This window comes from the organism of the source record quoted next, unplaced genomic scaffold (assembly GCF_019419815.1).
Source record: "Pyrus x bretschneideri cultivar Hongxiangsu unplaced genomic scaffold, Pyrus_bretschneideri_v1 Contig25, whole genome shotgun sequence".
Taxonomy (NCBI): Eukaryota; Viridiplantae; Streptophyta; class Magnoliopsida; order Rosales; family Rosaceae; genus Pyrus; species Pyrus x bretschneideri.
The window spans coordinates 1,563,652-1,582,406 of record NW_025999557.1 but is presented as its reverse complement, the minus strand read 5'-3'; the positions used below and the strand labels follow the sequence as shown (position 1 = coordinate 1,582,406).

General features: G+C 38.8%; 3 protein-coding genes across 3 annotated transcripts; 1 reads left to right on the top strand and 2 right to left on the bottom strand.

Annotated features, from left to right (window-relative positions):
- Positions 1 to 455: 455 nt before the first annotated feature.
- Positions 456 to 2,566, top strand: LOC103932639 (UDP-glycosyltransferase 79B3-like). Its single transcript, XM_018643971.2, has one exon. It carries the CDS (start codon positions 936 to 938, stop codon positions 2,337 to 2,339), a length of 1,404 nt encoding a protein of 467 aa, XP_018499487.1. The 5' UTR covers positions 456 to 935; the 3' UTR covers positions 2,340 to 2,566.
- A 120-nt stretch (positions 2,567 to 2,686) lies between these two features.
- Positions 2,687 to 11,723, bottom strand: LOC103932647. Its single transcript, XM_048586660.1, is given in 9 exon segments — positions 2,687 to 3,921; positions 3,924 to 4,139; positions 4,233 to 5,092; positions 5,649 to 5,956; positions 6,450 to 8,214; positions 8,390 to 8,530; positions 9,812 to 10,555; positions 10,672 to 11,022; positions 11,024 to 11,723. Coding segments are annotated over 9 exon segments (5,592 nt in total). The 5' UTR covers positions 11,261 to 11,723; the 3' UTR covers positions 2,687 to 2,951.
- A 1,925-nt stretch (positions 11,724 to 13,648) lies between these two features.
- LOC103932657 (uncharacterized exonuclease domain-containing protein At3g15140) lies at positions 13,649 to 18,517 on the bottom strand. Its single transcript, XM_009342293.3, has 6 exons — positions 18,105 to 18,517; positions 16,933 to 17,135; positions 16,377 to 16,457; positions 15,444 to 15,569; positions 15,030 to 15,153; positions 13,649 to 14,091 (listed from the first exon to the last, which is right to left on the bottom strand). Exons 1-6 carry the CDS (start codon positions 18,351 to 18,353, stop codon positions 13,891 to 13,893), a joined length of 984 nt encoding a protein of 327 aa, XP_009340568.1. The 5' UTR covers positions 18,354 to 18,517; the 3' UTR covers positions 13,649 to 13,890.
- Positions 18,518 to 18,755: the final 238 nt, after the last annotated feature.

The window sequence follows — 18,755 nt, the reverse complement described above, 5'->3', positions numbered from 1 at the left end:
ATGATATTTCAACCTCAACAACATACTTGGTTAGACCAATTTTATTTCGATTCCTTAGGTAATGCCTTAACCCTAATTTTACAATTTTCTTTGGAGTAAATATTGATAGTTGAGTATGAAAAGATTTCAGACTACGAAAACTTGTCGAGGACAATATGCATTGAAATGTTATATGACAATGCTGTGAATTTTGTGTTTTAGATGAGTTAATTCTATTTTTCTCTAATACTAAAGTTATTTAGGGTTGAACCTCCATGAATATGGACAACTCTATTCTTAAAATGCTAAGGGTATCATATTTTTGTACCACAATTGTAAGTCATCTGATGTGATAAGTGATATGTACATGTCATTTTAATTAATGAGTTTATTTCATTGAATGTTGGGTTATGCATCATCATGTGGTAAGCTAATACGGTACAAAAATGCTAACATTACTTTTTATTACACCCCCTCAAGTTTACGAAAGTCACCATATATATATATATATATATATAGATAGATGAACTAAAGAACTTTATGAGATCCTCAAGAGAATGGATAAACAAACACCCTTTTTAGCCTCATACATACCCTTGTTCAATCATGCATGTTGTTTCTTTTAAATCATTCAATCTTATGGTAAGAAATAAGGAGATTTGTAAGAAACTAAAAATGATGCGTAAAAACATCTCTCAAGCCCAAAATCTGGTATATCAGGTGTATCCAATACCAGCGTGAGTTCCATGAGTGCATATCATTTTTCATGTGTGGAAACCACCACCAGCAAATTAAGGATAAAAAGGAGAGGGACTAAACTCCAAAGAGGTCACACCAAAAAACATTCGGAATTCCAGAAAGGCATGTGTTTCATGTGTGTAGACATCAAATGTTCAAAATAAAAGGGCAGGCCTCACGAGAGAGTGAGAATCGTTGATAGAGGAGAGCACACAAAAATGGAGTTGGTGAGATCTAATTTTCACGTAGCCATGTTCCCATGGTTCGCAATGGGACACTTGACTCCGTTCCTCCACCTCTCCAACGAGCTGGCTGCCAGAGGCCATAGAATCACTTTCTTGTTGCCCAAGAAAGCCCAAACGAAGCTTCAACATCTCAATCACCACCCACACCTCATCACCTTCCATTCAATCACCGTTCCTCACGTCGAAGGCCTCCCAAAGAGCGCTGAGACGGCCTCCGAAATCCCTCTATCTTCGATCCATTTTCTCACCATTGCCATGGACCGCACCCGCGACCAAATACATGCTTTCCTAAAAGCAAGTGCTGCTGATCCAAAACATATAATCGACATGATCGTCTTTGACCTTGCCCATTGGATACCGGATATCGCAAGAGGGCTTGGTATTAAATCCATTTATTATGGTGTCATTTGCGCGGCTGTATACGCGGCTGCTCTTGTCCCAGCACCAGAATGTAATAGTGTGCCCATGACAGTGACCGAGGAACGACAGCGGAGGAACCCACCTTCTACGTACCCATCATCAACCGTGGTAATGACGCGGGACTATGAAGTCCGGTCCTTGATAGCCATTAGGGAGCCGTGTGGAGAGGGGGTCACATTTTACCAAAGGGTGATCACATCCACCAAAGAATGCGATGCGTTCTGCCTTCGAACGTGCAGAGAACTGGAAGGTGATTTTTGCGATTACTTGGAAGCGAAGTATCAAAAGCCTGTGCTTTTAACTGGCCCTGTATTAGGCCTCAACAAAATCCCCCAACAATTAGAAGACAGGTGGGCTGAGTGGTTTGCTGGGTTTGAGGCTGGGTCTCTGGTATTTTGTGCAGTTGGAAGCCAGTGGATCTTTGAAAAGGACCAATTCCAAGAGGTTTTGCTAGGGTTTGAGCTAACTGGGTTGCCATTTTTGGTAGCTCTGAAACCGCCATTGGGTTGTGAGACGATTGAAGAGGCACTGCCCGATGGGTTTGAAGAGAGGGTTAGAGGGAGAGGGGTGGTGTTTGGGGGCTGGGTGCAGCAGCCATTGATCTTGAGCCACCCAGCAGTAGGGTGCTTTGTACACCACTGTGGGTTTGGGTCGATGTGGGAGTCTCTGTTGAGTAAGAAGCAGATTGTGTTGGTGCCACAATGGCCGGACCAGATCTTGGGAACCAAGTTAATGGCTAAAGAGCTCAAGGTTGCAGTGGAGGTGGAGAGGGAAGAAAGTGGGTGGATTTCAAAAGAGAACTTGAAGGAAGCCATTAAAAGTGTGATGGATACGGAGAGTGAGGTGGGTGTTGTGGTGAAGAGGAACCATGAAAAGTGGAGGGAAATAGTATCGGAGGCAGGGTTTATGAGTGGCTATGTTGATAGATTTGTTCAGAATCTCAAACATATTGTTTAATGTTGTTTGTAGATTAACTTCTCCACCTGGATTATGTCGACTTTTACTGTCTTTGACATCTTGATGTTTTTAACGTACAGTTGAAGTTTATCCAACGACTAATCGTTACCTATTAATAGATGAGAGTGGCATTATTGCCTTGATGGTTAAGGCATTCCTCTCCAACTCGTTGACTCTCGGGTTCAAACCTATTCCCCTCCTGTTAATGTAGTTTAGAGTGCGACTATCGCTTGGATTAAAATCAAATCACTCATTAAAATCAAAGAAAAGTTTCCGTACAGGTGTTTCCCCCTATCATTTTCGTATTCCAAAAACTTGTCTCATGGGTTAGTAACAAAACCATATCATGCACAAGTCCAACTGAACTACTTGCGTATGTAAAAACGAATGAAACAATAGTGTCCAAATCTGCTAACTACATATGGCGACTGGCTCCTCAGGAAGAGCGAAAACTCCACAAGTATACTTTGCAGAAAATAGTTCAGACCACCAAGTCGATAACTACTAATTTCATTTTCAAAGACTCGAGAAAATTTGCACGTCTAAATTCCGCGACGGCACAAAACTTTGCCAGGGGTATAGCAAGCAAACCCAAGCTGTGAAACGATCAAATCAATGAAAAGGCTGCTCGGCCATTAGTATCAACTCTATAAGAGAACAGAGGCACAGGGTCTCGAATTTACAGTGGAAAGAAACATCCTTCTCAGGATCCATATGAATCAGTACACCATCTCTGAAAATAAATTTTGGATCAAACCTGCGACGAGTAGTCGGGGAAGCATTTGCCTTCGTTGCTGTGTCCTCAATGATGGTGTGGCATTTACATTCCACTGGCAAAAGACTCTTAGTTCCTGAATTTTTGCAGTGACATGTAACTGCTTCCGGCCATTTGAACTTCTCACTATTTCTGTCTCTCATTTTGTTATCCGCTGAGTTGCTGAATCCTCCAGAACCGACAATTCTTCTAATGGCTGAAAGAAGATCAACAGACGCTGATGCAACGATATCATGAGCATCCTCTATAGTGCATTGGCTCTTATTTGATCCCCATTTGTGAATAAGAATTTTATGTGTCAAACTGTGGAGGGTATCTAGGCATGTAGGGCAACAACGATAATAGCATAGAACCCCAGACTTGGTAGGGAGAAATGTTTTGTTCAAGGTGTCAACGCCTACAATATGCTCATTGGCATCACACTTACCATTATCAAGTATAATACCAGCCTCCATTGAGGACAAACCGTTAACCTCGTTGCAGATGGCCCTAGAGCTTGAGAGCTTAATGCTGCCAAATTCACCGGAAGTAGAACCATCCTCAGAAATGACAACAGATTCAGTGCGGTCAAATCCATTTGAATGTTTCAAGGATCCAGAATCTCCACTCACTTCGACATGGTTTCTGTCATTTTCTGATTCATGCGGCTTAGGGCTTGTCCCATTCTGATCATTCAAACTTTCATTGGAACCAAGAAGAGATTTATCCAGGGTAGAATCCATTACGACGATTTTCTGTCCAGACAAATCTGAAATTGCAAGTCTACCCTCAGAATCAGGATGACCCAACTCACCATCTTTGTTTAAGTCAACACAACCGACTTTTTCAGTATCAAACCCTTGAGGGACACTTTCCGGCTCTTCAAGCTTGTCGGGCATTTGCTAGTATTATTTGGCGTGGGTTCCTCAGTTTGAACTTGTCCATCCACATGGTGATCATCTGGAGGTCTCACATCGTCACCTTTTGGAGGTCTCACATCAGTTAGCTTAGCATTTTCCATTTTCATTGGAGCATCCAACTCTAAACTGAAATGGGAGCAATCATTATTAGATAACCCAGGCAAACAAAAAAATATAAACAAATCCACAAGTACACTAATTGCAATAGAAGCATTTTACCTATGGAGCGTGTATGCCCAGCTATTAACCACGTCTTCCAGATAGGCCACTTGTGACAAAAGGCGAACATATTGATATCTATCTTTCCCAGCCTGAATCTTTGAATTGACCTCGGCAACTAGAAGCTCAAGAACCTTCCGTATCTCGAAGGAGACTTCCCTGAGTGACGTATAGACACCTCTATATGCCGATAAACCAACAGCAATAAGGCCTCTAACTAGACCAAATTTTTCTTTGCTTTTAGTATTGCTGGAGCTACAAGCAACAGCTACCTTTTCAATTGAGTTATTAGGTCGAATTATACAAGGATTGAATGGCCAGCCCTTCCAAGGTCCACTTATGTCTGCAGAGGGACCTTCTTTGAGTTTTGAAGTAAACCAACAAAGCTCAGCAAAATGAGGATATTGCAGAATTTGATAGCCAAATGAAGATATTGCAAGAAGCAAGTTTGACTTCCCCTTCACACTTCTATTGTCAGGCGGTAGATGAACTTTAAGAAGAGATTCATCAGGACCCTGTGTTACACTGTTGTTGACATCAGCTGATCCATGAACTGTACTGTGATTAACCATCTCTGATTGATGCTCCCGAGGATCACAAGTTCCATACTCCTGGTATGAAGTTGTATGGATGTGGGACTTTTGATGAATTAACAGAACAACCTGTTGAACTATATCCCTTAATAACTCTTCTGTGGATAGATCGATCACCAAATCATGGTTGAAATCTTCATCGATCTGCACAGAAAATCGCGGAACTGTATTCTTCATAGGAATTGACTGATTGCAATCTGATATGTCACTCTTGAAGAACTGTCTTATTCTTACTGGAAGTACTGAATATGGAACTTCCGATGTAGCCTGTCAAAAAAAAAGTAAAAAGCATTACAAGCTAATTTTGACATTTATTATAATTATTTAAAATAAAACAGAGATCATGAAGCATTTAGTTTGTACTAATTCAAATGGACCCCAGTTCTTGTTGTAGACTTAAAAACTAGCAAAAAATTTCACAGTAGTTAAATTTTATTAAGGTTGGTTGAAATCTTCCGCTCTGTTTATCATGTCTCTTCACATAAGGTTTCTTTCACTTCCAACAAAGATGAAATTCAATGCCGACCTTTTAAGCAAGACTTTCCACTGGCCATCATTAGAAGAGGACTTAAACCAAGTCATTTATAGACAATGGAAATAAATGACTACGACCGACATGCAATATAGCCATACGAGTGGAAACTATATATTTTTCAGGCACAAGAGATCAAAAGAATTAAGACTATTAGAATTAAGAGGCCTTTGCCAATGAAAAAATGGTCGAGCTAATACAGTAATACTACATACTCCAACACAGCTAAATCTGTAGAAATATTTGATAAAAGAGGGAAATAAAAACCAAAAGAAAGAAAAAACTGCCTACCAGAATCATCAAGGATGAGGAGACGCAAATAGACTCCACCTGCTCAACAAATAAGTTCCAGGCATGTGAAGCGCTCTGAGAAACACCTGTGCACTCTCCCATTTCTATTGATTTGCATTGCTGTGAATTGGGCCCACTCCCCTCTTCAACAGCTTGACCATGTACAGGATACGATTTTTCATTTTCAGTAAGTAGATGGTCTGATAAGTCGGAATCACTTTCCTCTGTCATTGGAAGAAGTGTCTCCACAGCCCACAAATCAATTCGTGGCATGAAAACTATAGATGACCCAACACTAGCACATTTCACTGCAAGAGAAAATAAAACTTACTCTTCAATATTCAAAATCGAATTGTAAACTTCAACTGAATCTATAGTTCTCTCTCATGCAGTATAACCACATCATTTTGTAGTTTTTTCTATGGCAATTACCTATACTCTAATTTGCAAATTGAAATATTCCATCAAAGTAATGATCTCATGATACCACTCCTATTCCATGAGCTTAAGCTTAGGACAAAGAGTACCTACTACCAAGTATCAAAGAAATTAATGGAAGTGTTGAAAAGACTTTCTAGGAAAATGAAAAAGAAATATAGGATCAACTGAAGTTCAAACCAAGAGTACTTAAAGCAGGGTAATTAAATACAGTAAGAAAATTTCACCTTGGTAAAGAGAACTCGCAGTAGCACAACTATTGAGCTTAAAGCATGATAACGCAAAATGTTACAGCATGTAGCTCAAAGTCTTTATCCTACTAGCAAGCAAGCAACAAATTCAAAATAATAGAGAGGAACATACTTAATATTTGCGTTATGCCTTGCACCATATCTCCATGCCCTTCTTGTAAAACTGTAGCCAAATCAACCTTCTGAACTTGTACATTTCCAACAAAAAAATGAAGAAGGCAAGAAGCAAGATGCCTTTGCCCAGCTCTGGGATTTCCAGCAATCAATATCCGGAATCCTGATTTGTTTGTTGAGGCAACGGATATATTCCGCAACAAACTCAGGCGTGTGCCACCATGGTGTTTAACAGAAGGCTGAAACTTCAAACTGTGGTCATCATCATGATCGTCATTAAAAGCATCAGAATCACCACAAGTATCATATCCCAGTAAAATGCCAGTGCGCAAAAGCTTTCTCTCTATGTCCTTTGCAACATCTGCTTCCTGAAGTAAGACTGGTATATGGGACCACCAACGATCACTGGGCATCTTCTTCTTATTCAAAGCAGAAACCATCACACTTTCAATCATTCTTGCAGATTTTCTGAGAGGAGCCGGCAACCAGAGGCGTTCATCAAGATAAAGGGAAACAAGCATAGTAGATAATGGTTGTAGCAGACATGGGATAAGATGGGTAGGAAGAGGAGAGCATACTACATCATTAGCAGCTACTCCTGCTTCTCTACGAGAGCAGGGAGGCGGAGAACATGAGAGAGCTGCCAACCAGTCCCTGTCCTCCACTGCAAAGGCAGGAAGAGAGAGGCGCTTGTGGTCAGAAGCATTCTTTCCAGCGGTAGACAAAACTTCTTGCAAAGGGAAATTTCTCTTCAAAGAAATGATAGCCGCTTGAGTACATAGTGCCTGCAGATCTGCACCAGCAAATCCAGCAGTTCTGCTTGCAACCAACTTGAGGATGGATCCAGCAACTGGTTTTGGCCACTTTTGAGTGTGAAGTGAAAGAATGGCAGCTCGGTCCTCCACTGATGGCAGCGGAAAATAGATTTCCCTATCAAATCGTCCAGGCCGCCTCAATGCTGGATCAACAGCATCAGGACGATTTGTAGCGCCTATAACTACAACTGAACCTCGAGATTTCAAACCATCCATTAAAGCAAGTAGTGTTGACACAACTGAACTATGTGTCTGATCTTGCTGCCTTGTTCGAGAAGGTGCCAACCCATCTATCTCATCAAAGAATATTACAGAAGGTTGACATTTCTCAGCAACCTGAAACAAGAGTCTTAGCTGGCGCTCTGAATCACCTACATATTTCCCTAGACAATCTGCACCTTTGCGAGCAAAATATGCTATCCGTTTATCACCACGTGCACAAGCACCTATTAATGCCCGGACAACAAGAGTTTTACCTGTTCCAGGATACCCATGCAAAAGAACACCTCTAGGAGGTGTGAGACCAAGACTATCAAAGAACTCTGGATATAAAAGAGGCAACATGACAACTTCCTTCATGCACCCAATGACATCTTGAAGGCCTGCAACAGATTCCCAACCCTGAAATAGTTTTCCACTCTCTGAGTCAGAGCCTCCAATGTAAACGGGTGCAATTCTCACCAAATCCCGATGAAGCCTCTTACTTTCACGTTTCAAAAACTCTTCATCCTCACCACAATTCTCTAACCATTTTTCTTCTGCCTCAATATCCTTCCGCAAAGCATCATTTGAAAGTTTTCTCGTTTCCATCTTCATCTTCTTAGCCTTTAATTTCTTTATACGGGCTAAATATTGATCACCAAGAGGTTGGAAGAGATTCCGATGATCAGTACAGGCAATAAGAAATTTGCGGTGATCAAATACACAACCATAAGCTCGTGCACAAGGCTGCAGATTACGGAATGACATCAGCCTTAAAATATATATGAATGAGCATACATATTATGTTTGTGGGTGGGTGGGTGGGTAGGTGTGTTGTCTACTTGTCTGTTTACCATAAGCTGGTATAGCAAACAAATTCATATTATAAACTGATAAGCATACGGCAAATAAAATAACCAACCAAGTGGTAAGTTCTTGGACACCGATCAACGCGGCACCCAATTGTAGCTCCTGCCCTTCCACAGCGGGTGCATTTTAATGCTCTCCCTCTGCATAGTGCAGCCCTCACATTTTTTAAGCATCCTAAACCAGCAAAATAAACCTGCAAACACAAATCACATGCATAGAACATCAGAGTTGACCGAGATACCTTAACACAAAATGGAAAATACAGTTCTTAACTTCACCAATGGATCTACCAAGCAGTTAAAGTTTAAACCATATAAGTAAACAATTGCATGCACATACAACAGTCGCTGATGATCAAACAATAAAGGTTTTTGCTTACTTCCTAATTACGTGTTTCACCACAGGTTAAGACAGATGGTAAAATGTAGATACCTAATAATCTGATAAAAACACAGCATCAGTGAATATTCATGCAAAGGAAACATTCTTCTAGATCAGCAAGGTCAGATAGCTAACAAATCCAGATTAACCAACCATTATTTTAAACAAAATAAGTAAAGAGCAAGCTACTGTAAAAAGGTACAACTAAAAAAACTTAATAGAGTGGGGAAAAAACTTTAACTGTAATTTCACAAAGGTAATTGGGTTCATCAACTAATCCCTCAGATTTGAGAAGATAAACTGAGGGTCGGTATTTTAGAACTTCAAAATAACGTTTAATTAAGGACAATCCAATCTGTAAAGAAGTTACAGAAGAAGCAAATGAGAGGACAGTAAGGAGACACATGATGAGACTTTTACACAAAGCCTACAGTAACACACGGAAACAGAAAGCATTTTAGTTCAAACCCATTTCGCCAATCTAATAATTATGACTAACACTTCTTTATTGGAAGACTCTTGCATTTATATACATATCATGACAATAAGGTCCAACACATTATGATAAATACCATGTCTTAAAGAACTTTATATGTTGATCTGGTAGAGTACTTTCCTAGTGCAATAGGCATGTCGCATGCCAGAATACCAAAATTTGACATCATCGTCATGAAAGAGTAAGGTATATATATGCTTGTAATAAGTATCAAATGCAATGGTATTGTTATAATTAAAGCATCCAAGAATACATAAGATTCAAATGTAAGAAAAGCTCCAAGAAGGAGCCAACGCGTAAAAAAAGCCTTGATCTGTACAGGACCAACTTCAAAGTTTATCCTTTCATGATACAATACAGGGCCAACTTTTCGGTTGAAGGAGAAGTAAAAAGTTTACAAACAAAAAAATGGTCTTGAACTTTTGAAAGGAGATTTATCTTGAATAACTCATTACCAACCTGGTTGCCAACCACTACTGATAACAAACAGCACCAACATGTTCATAAAGATTAAGATATTAAATGTAAAATACAGATAGTAGTATGGTACTATGATGTAAAGTACAAAACGTTTAAAAGTTAGTCAAGAAACCCCACCTCTGGACTCCACACAGCACAGTTTTGATGGACCCATATTCCGGCAATACCATAACGATCATTTACAGGACCCAACAGACGTCCAAGCCAACCAGGTTCATCACCAAAACCATCCCATAGGTTATAGTTAAGTTCCTCAGAGGCTGAAGAGCCACAGTATGCCTCATTCTCGCTCTCACCCGTATCAAGAACTAATCTTTTTGGAGGTTTACCATCAGTCCCTCCCCCACACAAACCACACGTTCTGCCCTCCTTAATGTGTAGCTTGCCAAGTGTATCACTTTTCCTATGCTTAAACTTATCCACCTTCGCATTATTCATATCTATTGCAAGCTCTTCATCAGGCTTGGACGAATCAGAATCCTTCCCTTCATGACACCCTGCTACTTCCACTTCATTTCTTGAAACTCCAACAGCTTCTGACACCCTAGCATCCCCTTGATTTTCTCCTTCCTTCACACACTCTAATTGTTTCACATGCTTACCATTACTTGCTTCTTGAATCACGCACTCAGATTGCTCCACCTGTTCATCAGCATGTTCCGTTGGCTCCACATTGTCCATAGCTTCCACATGCTCATCAGCATGTTCCATCGTCTCCACATTGTCCATAGTTGCCACAAGCTCATTAGCATGTTCCATCGTATCCACATTGTCCACAGTTGCAACAAGGTCATCAGCATGTTCCATCACCTCTGCATTGTCCATTGTTGCCACAATGCTCATTAACAATGCACGCTTCCTCTAATTTTGAATTCTCCCCTGCCTCAGTTATCATTGTGGAATCATCGTCCACTATTTCCATTTCCTTGCCACCATCCATTTCGCTATCCAATTGCATAGCAACATCTTCATTCTTAATTATCACCTCTAGCTTCCTCCTCCACAAGTTCATCTTTATTCGCGGGCAACTCCTCTCTCTGTTCATGGTCTGAACTATTTGTTGCTCTAATCCTCCCTGGTCCCTTTGATTTGACAACTCTATGCCTCCCACTTTCAAATTCCCCATTCTTATCATTCGATCGAGTCCCCATCATCTGCTCTTCCCTTCGGCATTCACTCACCTCTTCATAAAGCTTCCGTTTCCCTTTTACCCCAAAACCCACATTTCTACCCCTTGATCTCAATCTCGATCTCCAACTTCCCGGCGTTTCCAAATCCTCCTCCTTCACACTCATCCCAGCACCCACCACTACATTCTTATCAACCTTCCTGCCGCTTCTTCGGCGGTGAAGGCGAGACATCAAGCAAAATCGGGGCACGGCGAGCCCTCCCGCTCCGACGCAGCTCCACCTCAGCACTCCCCGATCTCCCCGGCCCGGGTCCCACCCCACCATTATGGTTCCTCTTATACTCCTGCTCACATATAGCATCAAGCCTCTTGTGCTTCTTCCTAAGCCGAGGTCCGGACCGATTCGACACCGTACTTTGCTTCGACGAGAGTCGCATGGCAAGAAGCACACGAAAATCCTATACAAAACTCTACAAAAACCGTGCCTATGTATATATCTGCGATTATATGCACAAAAATCTGAAGCTTTGGGCAAATGGGTATCGATTAATCGCTTTGTTCTTCCAATTAGGTGCCCGATTCAGCTGGATTTATAAAAGAGAAGCTGTATTGAAGCAGAACAGAGGCCTAAGGGACTCACCCGGACATCTCTGAGTCGATCGGTTTTCTCCATGGACGATGAACAAAAAGAAATTCGAGAAAGGAACAGAAACCCTAGAAATCAATTTGGGGAAGCATGCTGAATCCCCCTTCAGCTGGTGAGAATTTTGGGGGTGTTTCCGGAAGATTGGGTCTTCTGGGTTCGGGACTCTGCGTCCTTATGAAGGTCTCTCTTTCTTTCTCTTCCTCTGAAATCTTCTCTGTTTGCTGTTTAGTTATAGAGAGAGACTTAGGGCGAAAGAGAGAGCGCGCATGGAAAAGAGCTCCTCACTGATTTTTATTTTTTTTCGGTTTCTTTCCCACGCGCACCCAACATGCGTGTAAACAAGTTTTGCGATAATCGACATCTCTTCTTCTGTTCTGTTGAAGAAATACGATATTAGAATTGGAAACAAACTCTAAACTTGTGACTTTTAGCGTACGAATAAATGTTTTTAATCATTTAAGTTATAAATTTCTTACAAACTTAAATCAAGAGAACAAATATGTAATTTTTTGTGTGTACTAAGGCTTTTTTTTTTTTTTTTTTGAGTTAAAAGATTCGGATAAAATTTTAACAATATTACACTTGTGTATTTAATTTTATTTTTGTATGTATTATTCATGTTGATTAATGAACATTATATTTATTTTCTAAAAAGAATCAAAAAATCAAATGATTTATGAGAATACATAAACGATACCAAAAAAAAAAAAAATTATGTAGAAATACAAGTTGTTAATCATTTCAAATTCCCGTACAAAATTTTCAATCTTTAACCCAAAAGAGCAAATGCCATTTCTTTTTGCTTTTGATACGAGAGCAAACAGTTTTATCAGATCATATGATTTCAAATTAGTGGGAATTGGAATTGAGATTTGGTATTTTAGGTGAAGGATTTGGATTTGGTTTGGTTCATGGGAGGTTGAGTACACGCGCGTTGGGAAAGAGTAGGGGGTGTGCAACTTATTAGTGAAATTTGCTCAATTTTGCTCTAGTGTATTTGTGATGCATGTTGTTGCCGCCAAATGTGTTGGATTCTAATTTTCGATGTAGCAAGAGAGAGATGGGGTGGGAGTGTTTGGCTTTTGGCATATGTCACAACTCACAAGGGGATTCAAAGAAGCACCAACGGCTCTTTTTTAAGTGCCAAAAATGTAGTGTGCATGATGCTTTATTAGTTTGGTATTGTTGTGCTTTGAAAAAAAACTGTTTTTGTTATGCTGGAAGAATAAACTCATTTTTACTACTTCACGTTTTCAACTTTTTTTCACCCAAAACTGTGAAAATAAGTTGTTTTTAAGTGTTTACGAAACACCATTTTCAGCTCAGCTTTTTTTTATATCCACTTTTTATAAAAGTACCTCAGTATCAAACCAGTACATAGGATGGTGTTAATTCATAGACTCCCCTCTATTTACGACTAGCGAGTCAAATGAATTAAAAATGATCAAAGAACATAAATTAACAGATGATGTATGAAAGCTAAAAAGGGTGTGGCACCGCCTAATTATATATTTCGCCAATAAAACCAAGTAAAGAAGAAATTACAATCCTCAAGCAAAGGATCAGTAATATAGTGAGGAGATTTCTCAATCCGAATCCTTTATGTAAAAGTAATAATATTCTAACGAATAGGGTGTTGAGTTTCTATGTGCGACTTGCATTTGAAACTCCCCCTCCCCTCTATTATTGTAATAGTTTCAAACCTTCTCCATCCCCTTAATAATAATAAACTACCAAAAAAAAAAAAAAAGACAATAAAAAATGGGAAGTGATTTTCACACTTCTGTTTAATCTTGACCGTCAATTCGTCTGACCTATTCAATCCGATTTGTGAGAAGATAAAAAAAATGTGTGAAAATCACTTCTCTACAAAAATAACTGGTCACTGGGTGAGTATGAGCAAAGAATTCATACTCAAGATTACCAAGAGGAATATATGATTTACTCATGCTGTATTTATGGTCAAACGATGTCGTTTATAGATTTGAGATTTAGCCCCATGGGAAACTAGAAAATACGAAAAGATTTAGGAATTAGCATTTAGGGTTTAGGTTATATCTAGAGAAGTAATTTCTGCACATCTCTTTTTTTTTTTTTTTTTTTCCTTACACACTCCTGTTTATTGCAAGGAGATGTTTGGGGACACCCAAAAAAAAAACTGGGGTGTCGAGAAAAAGAGTGCGGAAAACATTTTCTATGTCGAATAAAAAGTTAAGACGCGTCAATTCAATTCTCCATCCCCCAATATGAATTTGCATAAACAAAACAAAAACAAAAAACTTTGGTGGTAGAAGTGGAGCAACAGAATCACTTCAGATCAGTAGTGGTAAGAAATCAGGATTTTGAAGTGAAGAACTGGAAACCTTTGGTTCCTTCATTGTACAACTAAGTTAATTTTTTAAGAAATCAAACTAGAAACAGCTACCTAATTCTGTTCTTGAACAGAAATTCGACATTCTCAGGAGAATCGGGATTCCTCCTTGCGCTAATCTGTATAACTGCACCATCAGCGAGCATGTGTTGTAATACCCTTGCTATGTTCTTTGAGTCATCAAATCCAAGATGGTGACTTCCCAACAATGGTATCTGAAGTTCCTTCATCATCGTCATCATTCCTGTGGCCTGCAATCCATAACGAAGCAAAAGTCTTAATGTTGTGTGTTGGAATATACTTCAGAAGAAAATGTTTGGATTTAAACTTTTAGTGTAAATTGTTTAATAAGCTTTCGAATTCTTTTGATATTAATAGAGTCCACGAGTGAAGGTGGACGGGTTCTTTTCTTTCAAATTACTCTCTAAACACTTCAATATAGAAAGCTCTTCTCAATCTCTAAGACAAAATGTATCAAAGCCATCTTTTATGCTTTTTAAACATCTAGATAAACGATTTAAATTAGGTAATCAAATTGAATCCCTCATTTTAAATGCACTTATCCAAATGCAATCTAAAACGATTCACACAGAAAAGATCCTAAGAAAATCATAAAAATTCAATCCCTATTTGATGTATCAGTGAATAAGTGATTTTTCATAGAATTATGCTTGATCGCACAGTTAATCGAAAATACATGATATGGTAGACCACTGGAATCAAACAGATTTGGTTCAAGAAAAAGGAAAACTTAAGATAATACGCCATACATGGACAAAGTGAGACTAAACCACAGAGAAGCAAACTGAATATAAGCCAAACCAGGGGAGGGATTAAACAAATTCTCTTTGTTATAAAATTGATTATGATGTGGAACCAGAAAAACTCGGAATGCAATTGTTTCATGCTCAGTGATCAAGAAGCTTAGCATTGACGTGACCCTCTCAATTAATGGAAACTAATACACTGATTCTATGACTTGTAGGTTGATACAATTTAACATCATCAGGCCAAACCAATACCACACCCAACATAAGTTCAAACTTCAACTGCATCAATATTCAGTATTAATTAGATTAACGCCATGTTTTGGTTAAACCATTCATCCCTCAACTTCCATATCACATATCATGAGCAAAAGGCATGTGACACACTTTCTTAAAGATATGAAGATATAGTGTGAACTTACCCTTCTCTTGTAAAAATTTAGATAGACATCTTTGATATTGATCCATTCCATAAAATATGAGGGAAGCTTCATCCTTGACACTTTGCATTGCTGAGGAACTTTTGTTTTCAAATCCCAGTTTCCACTGATAATAGTTCAACAAGATAGAACAGAAAATCCAGAAATGATTCACCTTGATTGAATATCGTAAGAGAATATTTCCTTAGCAATTTTTAGGGGAAATCGTGGAGTAAGGGGCACCACTGAAACTTGAAGGTACTTACACCAAATTTTACTGGAAAATAATACTTCTATACGCCATACTCAATATCATAGCTAAACTAGCATCATTTACAATTTAAAGTTGAGCAGAAAGAGAAAAGGTTTGCTATCATAAGATACAGGCCAGATATATTAATGAAAAGTGAGATTTACCAAGTGACGAATGCTGCTCGATTAAGACACCCACCCAACTCCTCTCCCCACAACTGATGCTGAATTAACCATGCTTCAAATTGTTGAAGAACATCCTTAAATGGTATAGCTGTATCATGCCAAACACTGCAAATCTGTATGTCATATTTATGTACCACTACAAGCATAACGAGAAAACTCCAAATGTAATTAACTAAAATTATTACAATATGACGATAACTTTTCAGTATGAGAACTAACATATGAAATAGTGTTCAACTTAACACTACAATTCTTGTTTATAGTCTACTTTCTCTCATGGGAACAACCCTTATTCAATTATTGTGATTGCTAGTCCGGTATTGAACCACTCTCTTAGAGAGTTATCCTCTTCACAACATTCTTCTTAGGCTTTTTAACCCAAGCACTCACCCCAAGAAATTTCTTCCAAATCAGCAATTTCTAGGTCTGCAAACTTGTCTTCTAGTTCAAGACCCACAAATGCAAAATATTTCATTCTGACTGGGTCCATTTAGTTTCTTTCTGGTAGTGAAGTTGCTAACAAATTTAATGATACCAACTTTTTTCTTTTTGTATCAGATCTTCAGTTTCATGCCATTCGTTTTCCAGATTACATCAGATAACATCAGCTCTGTAGTTGTATCAGATCGGAAATATTTTAATAAGCTACTAGCTACTGTGAACCAAAAATTGAATGGCACTTGACAACAAAATTTTATCACAAAAACATATGTGATATGACAAATAAATAACTACCCATAACCATGTTAAAATATTTTTGTCTTCATCTAGCTTTCATTACCCTTCTTTCTAAATTTGTTTGCATAGCTTGATCTACCAGTGTTTTGACTACTTTCTTAATCTGCCAAAATGTGATAAACATGAAGCATAAGTGCCACGTGGTCACAACTCACAACTAAATTACTTGCATACCGATCAACTCCAAATTTGCCATACTTTCCTTCAATATATTCATTTATTCTTGCCTCGCTCATCTCTGTTGGCCTCACAAATCTGCAAAGGAATAATGGAAAAAGTTAGAAAACAAAATTACTGTTCTAAATACTTGTGCAGGAGCACAATGAAAGGAAAACAAACAAACAAGAACCAAACAAAATAAATTATAAAAATAGAATTCGTACGGAAATCAGCAATAGTAATGGTTTTCCCCTTAATTGTCTGAGCATTGGTTCTTTACAGAATACCAGACAGATTCATTGTTCCTTTGGCAACATGTCCAATACTTATAAAAGAAGTATGAAAAATGTACCAAAGCAGATCCTGCTAGTAAATGGGGAATGTAAAATAAGCAATTGGTAGTTTGCATCATATGCTCCTGGTATACATTAGTTTTATAGCTTTGAAAATTTTAAATCACCCTCAACTATCGTATGCATGAAACAGAAAACAACAACAATATAATCTCTAGCAGGAAAGGCAGATAAGTAATTGAATTGCACTAAAATGTGTTGAGGAGGTGCAGTAATACCTGTGGAAAAAATCCACGACATTCATGGTTTTTGCATCAATCATCAGAACTGGAAACTCAAGAATTTCAACTTTTCCCTCTAAATCAAGTACAAGAAAAAAATCTAGGTTCTGAAAGCGGATGTTGTTTGACATGGGATTCGTCACTTCAAGATCTCTGGAGCAGTTATGATTGAACTTCTCCATGTGCATAGGATCCTCCATCTTCAAAACAAAGTAACTCTAATTAAATTACAAGTTCTTGCTGTAATTTGAATAAATTAAATCATCAAACATGAATCCTTTTCCCGTTTAGTTATTTTCCTTCTAAGACAACCTGTGACTATCTATGTCAGAAACTGGTAGTTTTTCCCTTTCTACAATGCCAATATATGGCTAGTGACACTTTCAGCAGCTAACCGAAACTCTAATTACACCAATATGCAATACGCTACTGTTTGATCTAAGAGCAAATCCAATATGACATTTAAAGAACAGTAGAAATGTACTAATGCTTATCATGATGAACAAAAAAAAAAAAAACCCTGCTGAAATGCCAGCAATGATAACTGCAATGATACACATCACTACTAATTCTTTGTTTGCAATGCCAAATAAACACACACACACACACACACACAAAGACCAAAAAAATCTGTGCGTGTGCGCATTTGATAGAGTTAAGGAGGCAGAAAGTGAAAGAATTGAAGAAAGAGGGAAAGAAATAACAGTAACTCAAGGGTAGAATTCGCTGGATTTTGCTAGAACGGAAGATACTCTAAAAGGTTGGATTTACCAATGGATGAAACAAGGAATCACAGGCTTCAAAACACACATCTCCCACACGTATTTGTTTGGCATATATCATTATTTAACAATATGCAGCTTTTATCTAAACAGACGACAACATTCAAGCGATAATTTCAGCTCACTGAAACTTCAATTCCACTCACACAGAGAAAAAATGCAACAAATCCAAAGAGCACCGTAAAGTAAATCACTTTGTCTGAGGCATTCAATCAAACACATGGAATGCAAGATAATACACTACTCAATTACAATGCAAACAGTATCCGAAAAACGTCTCAAAAGCTAACTAAACAATTGTTTCAGAATATCAAATCATCATTAGAGTTGATTCGTGGGCTAAGATTGAAGACTTGAGGGCATTGGTGGTCCGGAGCTGGAACATACCATAGTGCACTTCCCTTGCGTGTAATACAAACACATGGGCTTCCACCGTTTGGCGGTCTTTTGAGGAGGCGTGACCCGAGGAGCCGGTGAGTCTTGGGTTTCGGAAGCAGAAACGGAGGCAAGGGCGGCGAGTGAACGGACCGGAGGACGAGTGAGGAAGGGAGAAATGGGAAGGAAGGGTTTGAGAGTGGTTGAGAAGAGTGAAGGAAGAAGTGGGAGAGTGAAAAGTCTGGCTCTCGGAAACGCCATTACTGCCGCTTTGCCTTCAATTCTCTGAGTCTCGGTCGCTCTGTGCGTGGCGGTTTTGCTTAACGGCCCCTTGGCGGGTAACCATGAAAGGAAACTAGGAAAGGATGGGAACACCGGTCAAATGTGAACCGGTCGGCTCATATTTTGAACCGGTGATGATCTGGTTCTGGCAACTAAACCAATTCGCGTTCTTGAACCGGTTTTTATACTAATTTACTAAAGAATTGTAACTGAACCAAAAGTGCAATTAGTCCGATTAGCGTATTTAGATAGGAAAATGATTTAGGCACATTTTTTTTCTTAACTTCGGCACCTCTCTAAAATGTATAATTTTAATCATTATCTTCGTGTTTGATATATTTAATTTAAATGTCAAATATAAACACGGAAGAAGAAGAGTGA

Coding starts and splice junctions, on each gene's coding strand:
- LOC103932639 (XM_018643971.2), top strand. CDS start 936: ATGGAGTTGGTGAGATCTAATTTTCACGTAGCCATGTTCCCATGGTTC.
- LOC103932657 (XM_009342293.3), bottom strand. CDS start 18,353: ATGGCGTTTCCGAGAGCCAGACTTTTCACTCTCCCACTTCTTCCTTCA. Junction 16,458..16,932: donor GTCGTGGATTTTTTCCACAG/GTATTACTGCAC, acceptor ATTCCTTTGCAG/ATTTGTGAGGCCAACAGAGA. Junction 15,154..15,443: donor CGAGCAGCATTCGTCACTTG/GTAAATCTCACT, acceptor AACTATTATCAG/TGGAAACTGGGATTTGAAAA.